The following is a 6000-nucleotide window of genomic DNA, read 5'->3' on the forward strand; positions in this document are numbered from 1 at the left end:
GTCATTACGTCATTTGCTGGGACGGTGCATACGCATCGAATATCGTCCTGGGCGAAACTAGTACTTGCATGCTCTGCTTGCGCAAGTAATAATAGAGAAAATATATCATAAATACTGAAACCAGATATAATCATTAAGGAAAATGTATGCATGTACTCTGTGTACTACATAGTACATTACTCTTCATTTCCATTTTCCAGCCAATCACTTGCAAATGTATTTATTTATTTATTTAATAATTTGGGGACCCCCCAAAATAATTTGGTGACCCCCCTAGGGGTCGCGACCCACGGGTTGATAACCCCTGGACTAGAGCAGGGGTTCTCAACCCGTTTATTTTTTATTTTTTTGCAACTGAATGGCTGGAAAATGGAAATGAAGAGTTTACATATAGTAGGTACACATAGGGGGCGGGGCAGGGGTCCCAAGACATTTCCGGGGGTCCGCGGCATAAAAACGTTGAGAACCCCTGGACTAGAGCAGTGGTTTTCAACACTGTGTCCATTATTGTCTCCACCAGGCCGAAGGCATGTGGAGAGACTGTATATTTTGCAGATAGGGTTTGCCATTATTTGCATTTACATTGACGATATTTATATAAACTAGCCCTTACCCCGTTGTGAGATATTGCCCACCCATAAATATCGTTAAATATCATTATGAATGAATGAATAGTTTATGAATAGTTTATTTCGATCTTTCAGAGGGAGACATTACACAAAAACATTTTTTTTTATCGTTATCGTTCATTAAGAAAAATACTTGCTACGGGGGGTACTGCGCCCTGGGTGCGTTTTCTCACTGTTCTCTCTAGAAGGCATGTTTGTGATGGGTATTTGACAGACGGCATGGTGCGGGGTACACTGAACCCATGACCGCCATTGGCCGCCCAAGCTCGACAATAAGGTCGCCACCGTGCGCCTTGAGTCTTCTTTATTCATCTAAATTCTCTTCATATGCCTATTTATTTTACTCAGCATCTTATTTATATTGCACTCTACATCTTATTTATATCCTTCTTGATCAATACTGTTTTTTGTGATTAGTGTTCATGCGCCATTTCACAATTGTATACCAGCACATACACAATGCTGTTCAAGGTAACCCAGTATCTCGGCATCTACACTTTCTCGAACAGTGTGGCCGTAGACGGCGCAGAGCTTGGGGCCACACTTGAGAACTTTGGCTGCCTCTGGGAAGAATGTCCATAAAAGTGTCCACAAATCAGCCACTTTAATCCGTTCATATTTTTCAGGAGATCGTGACAGCTTTCAGGCATCTGGACCAGATTGGTAAAACTGCTCAATTTGAATGATGTAGCAGTGCAGTCTGTGTGAGGGAAATGTTTTCCATTGAGACACATTTTGAGCAAACATGCCCTTCCTTAGATCATTGACATTTTCAATGATAGTTCATACAAAAACAGGTGTGCTATTTCAAGCACTGCAAAACTGTTTGATTCCTGGCTAAGCGCTTCAAAAGGATTAACCAATAACCATCAGTTCTTTCGTATCAACTGCCTTAAGCAGTCATTTTGTATTTTGCCATGGAGGCCGGTATAAGGTGTGCCTATGATGCACACATCTTTTTGCTGCCAACCGACCCAGACTGCTCGGCTGAGTCGGTTCCCCCATTAGGTGCAACACTGCAAAAAACACACGCGTGTGAAGTGAGGGACGCTCTTATACATCATGTTATGTATTGTCATGCTTTTTTGTTCTTAATGTAAATCGCTCTGGGTTAAGAGCGTCTGTAAATTGGCCAATCACCATTTGCGTCCCCACTTTTTTGTCTTCACTTTTGTGTTTACACAAACGCGAAAAGCCGGGCATAGGAGATTTAAGCCTTACTTACAGTATACTGAATCAGCCTAGAGCAAATGGTAACACTGCAACACAAATGACAATAAACAGTTGAAAAAGCAGGGGCATGAAATTCCCCTCCATTTCCATCCTTACCCACCCACACCAATGCTCCTTCTTCCCTCTCCCTATTATCACTTGCATTGCCCGTTGTTCATGGTTGTTGATGCTTAATTGAGTCTTGAGGTTTCTACATATCACATCCATGATGCAAGCCTAACCAACTGTAAATGGGGTCCCAGATCCAGCAATCTGGTTGGTGAAACATAGTCACCAAGAGTTGTTGTTGAGTGGTGCAACCACTCCTATAGACAGCTGCGTGTCACTGGGTCCCTGGCTGGCTGGCTGGCATGTGTCCGGGCACGAAAATAGCGTTTGGTTGGTTTTCACCACCAAGTGTCACTGTTGCGCACATATTAACTGTATATGATTTCGGGTGTGACCGGGCTGGCGCGTTCCTGGTGGTCTGGATGTTCCGGGGACCCCCACGGGGTAAATCTGTCATCTCTGGACCGCTTCGGACACAGGGCGACAGGGCGGCTTGCCGGAAGCGGGCCGGTACCCTGGGCGTGTGTGTTCTTGCGGGTCTGGAACTTCCGGGGACCCCCACACGGAGTTGCACCACTCACTTCACATGGGTGTGATTTTTGTTTCCATCCTCTAAAACTTCATCTTTGTAAAAAAAAAAAAGGTAACAAAAGAATTGGAAGACAGGATGCAGCAGCATTTGTGGATATCACAGAGCAGACCAGCACATAGCCATCTCTTATCATTTACTCATCCTCCTTTTTTTATATATTTGTATTTCTTTTTTCCATGTTGTTGGTCGTTAAAAACACTATACAAATAAAACCTCTAAATATAAAAAAGCAGTTTCTTTTTGTTTTCAGTTCAACCCCTCCTTCCTCTTCATTGCTCCTTTTCCTACAAGGTTAATGCATACATCCAAACAGGACATCTTGAGAGATTTGGTGCAGATGGAAGAAAAAATCTGGTCAAAGTACAGTTGCAATTGAGGTAATCTGCAATCTTCTTTCTGTAAACTAATCCAGCGTCTTTGTATTTTGGATGTTAAACATTGAGGGATCAAACTGCTGCCCTTTAAATGGTGAATCTTGAGCATTCCAGCCCATCTGCAGCATCTCATGCACTTTCATTTCCTCGCTTGTTAGCTTCTTCTCAGGTTTGGGTTTGTCTATAGTAGCAAGCTCCCCTTCATCATCAACTGTGGCCACAGGGGGGAGCTCACAATTAATTTTGGTGATATCAATCTCCGGTTCTCCTTTCAGTAGTGCTTTCCACCACATCTCACCGCACTTACTGAGTGATAGAACAACGCAGCGTCCAGGTTCGAGGTTCCACATTGAGTCTTCGGCGTTAATCTTTTCTGTTAACTCTCCCTCCATCAGGACCGTCTCTTCTGCTCCAACACTCACACAGACACGTACACTGCTGGTCTGGATGCTAACCGCCACCTGTCTGCCCCTGACAACTGTTTCAGGAACATCTACACGTACGTCCACATCGTCATAGCCTTGAGACCAGCGGTATTTGTCCCTCACAGCCCCATTATAACTTTCTGGGTTAGACTGAAATAGCATCTGCTCATCCACTTCTGCTGAGTTGCTGCTGGCGGCTGCAGTTGTCCGGTGTTGCGATGACTGGCTAGGACCGCTACTGGGGAGAATGCCAGAGGCTGGATCTGACACTGTGGAGGACTCCATGGTTGGCTGGGCATCCAATATCTCCTTCTGCTGCTGTGCACACTCAAGCTCTTCAGCTGCTGGGGGAGGAACAGCCCTGCTTTCCTTTTTTTTCAGCCCATTATTTCTGTCCTTCTCTGCAATCTTTTCAAATATCTTGAATTTCTTGAGGGCCACTTTCTCTGCCGCACCATTGGCACGGTGGAAGTAGTCGGTCTTGCGGTACAGGAACCCAAAATAGATCTGCAGAAAATCCTGTACATTTCCAACATTCTGCAAGATGCCGAACAAAGCGTTGTCATACATTTCTGTCTTTCCCAGGGGCGGCGCCATTGCAAGTTAGCACTCTATGTGGTATTTCAAAGAAATTCTTTATAGTAGGATTTTCTAAGTAATAATTCCTTTGCAAAATAGAACTACTATAGCTGTTTACCAATCGGTAGCTTGAAAAGAATGACAACAAATTAACCACTTTACCAGTTTAAGTAACAGTGACGCTGCCAGCAAAGTGTGACATAGCCTCTCAGCCAAAGCCATATATGGTTATAACATTCTGACCTCACAGTGATGTCAGAACAAATTGCCAGATTATAGTATGGGGGGAAATGTAGGGACTTGGGAACACATGCCTCTGAGGGTATACAATACTGTTGACAGAGTACTTACTTATAGGAGGTCGACGGTTTATGACATAAGTATAGTATGATCTCCATATATGAGCATAAAATAAACATGTACAGACACAAAGACAGATACAAGGATCTCCACATGTGGGTGTCGGGACTCAGGATGTGTTTTGGGCCCAAATGTAGAACTAATTTCAAAGTACAAACCCAGGGGGACAGTTTAACACGACTTTACTTAAGCAATATTACACAAGGGTATATGTGCTTTACCGCAATTATTGGCACAAGAGTGATGTATACTATGGGCAAAAATGTAGGGACTTGGGAACACATGCCTCTGAGGTTATACAATTCCCGTTGTACCTGTTGACAGAGTACTTCTACTTGCAGTACCTTTTTAAATGTGGTCAGGAACGAGATGAAGTCGAGTTCCGCAAGCATCACTGAAGTGAGAGAGGAGAGGGGAGGGGCTGAGGTTGAACAGGAGGAATGCACACTGGACAAAGTCACTCACTCACCACCACAAGGCAAGGGTACACAGTATAGGGGCAGAGGCAGGCAGCACAGGAGCAGAGTCAGTGTGCACAATGTGGGATCGGCGATTCTAGTCAACCAGATCTCTAGATATATGCCCGGGCATAACGGTCGGATCGTCAGTTCTGGATTCAACAGACTTTGTATTCCACTCCCACTGCAATTCTCACATATAGTTTGAAGTTGATTGGTCAGATTGTTTTCAAGATAGGCTACACTAAGTACAGATACACACGCTTGAAGAGATTTCCATAATTTATAAATAGATAGACTCGACTGGTGCCGACTGCCGAGCGAGCCCACCGGGCCCACCAGGATTGGACTGCCCTGGAATCCATATCTGGAAGTGCCTGACACGGAACTCCATATAAGAGCATAAAAGAGACACAGACAGACGGGTACAATGGGTTCCTGAATAGGCCGGGCACCAATCTAGTATCTACCCATTATGCCCAATTTCTACTTTTCCTTCCTTTTTTCAGGGGCACTAGCCCCTCCTATATAAAGCTTTTGTCGTCTCAATATTTCCCATAGCCAATGAAAGGAGAAATTAGGTCAAATATGACTTACATTTGTGGCAACACGAACATTAAATGCCATCGACAATGAAGGGAAATTTTACGCCATATGTAGAGCAAATGTACCTAGTTCTTTCTCTCTCTCGCTCTCTCTCCTCACATGACCATGACCATGAAATGGAAAGCAAAATACAGCACGATATAGTTTCACATGCATGCGGCTATGCACACACCACGCATAGACTTGTTGGTGTAGGCTACTGCGCAATGGCATTTAGCCTGGGTCCTTATTGGTAGGTTAATATCCACAGTTTATCTGTAGCGGTCCGCAATTAACCTAGTACATCCACGGCTTGCCAAGCCGTGTATATCCCAAGCCGTGATATCCCAAGCCGTGTATATCCACGGCTTCCCAAGCCGTGGGGCGAGCCGTCTCTGATATTTTTACCTGTACTATATTTTCACCTGTACTTTGAGAGTTTTCCTGTACTTTTAAACGTTTAAACATTTTGACGAGCTGTGTGAAGATGAGCGACTATCCAATGCAGAAAGCTATTTCAGAGTTAATATTTTCAATGCCAATCTGGACATAATCAACCAGCTGTCCCAAAGATTCATTAGTATGCGCGAGACCTCTCTCATGTTTGAGGCTCTGCACCCCATGACCCTCCAGCATGCAGGCGACGATGAGCTATATGAAAAGGCAAAACGTCTATCTGACCACTATACAACAGGGAGCTATACAAATGACTTTCCC

At 44.2% G+C, this 6000-nt stretch overlaps 1 protein-coding gene across 1 annotated transcript; it reads right to left on the reverse strand.

The window, feature by feature from the left end:
* Nucleotides 1–2905: 2905 nt before the first annotated feature.
* On the reverse strand, nt 2906–3898 carry LOC310864488 (nudC domain-containing protein 3-like; the record flags this gene model as incomplete). Its single annotated transcript, XM_083773176.1, has 1 exon — nt 2906–3898. One exon carries the CDS (start codon nt 3896–3898, stop codon nt 2906–2908), a length of 993 nt encoding a protein of 330 aa, XP_083629302.1.
* Between the last annotated feature and the right edge of the window lie 2102 nt (nt 3899–6000).

The sequence above is a fragment of the Protomyctophum parallelum genome (assembly GCF_964188405.1).
Source record: "Protomyctophum parallelum genome assembly, chromosome: 9".
Classification (NCBI taxonomy): domain Eukaryota; kingdom Metazoa; phylum Chordata; class Actinopteri; order Myctophiformes; family Myctophidae; genus Protomyctophum; species Protomyctophum parallelum.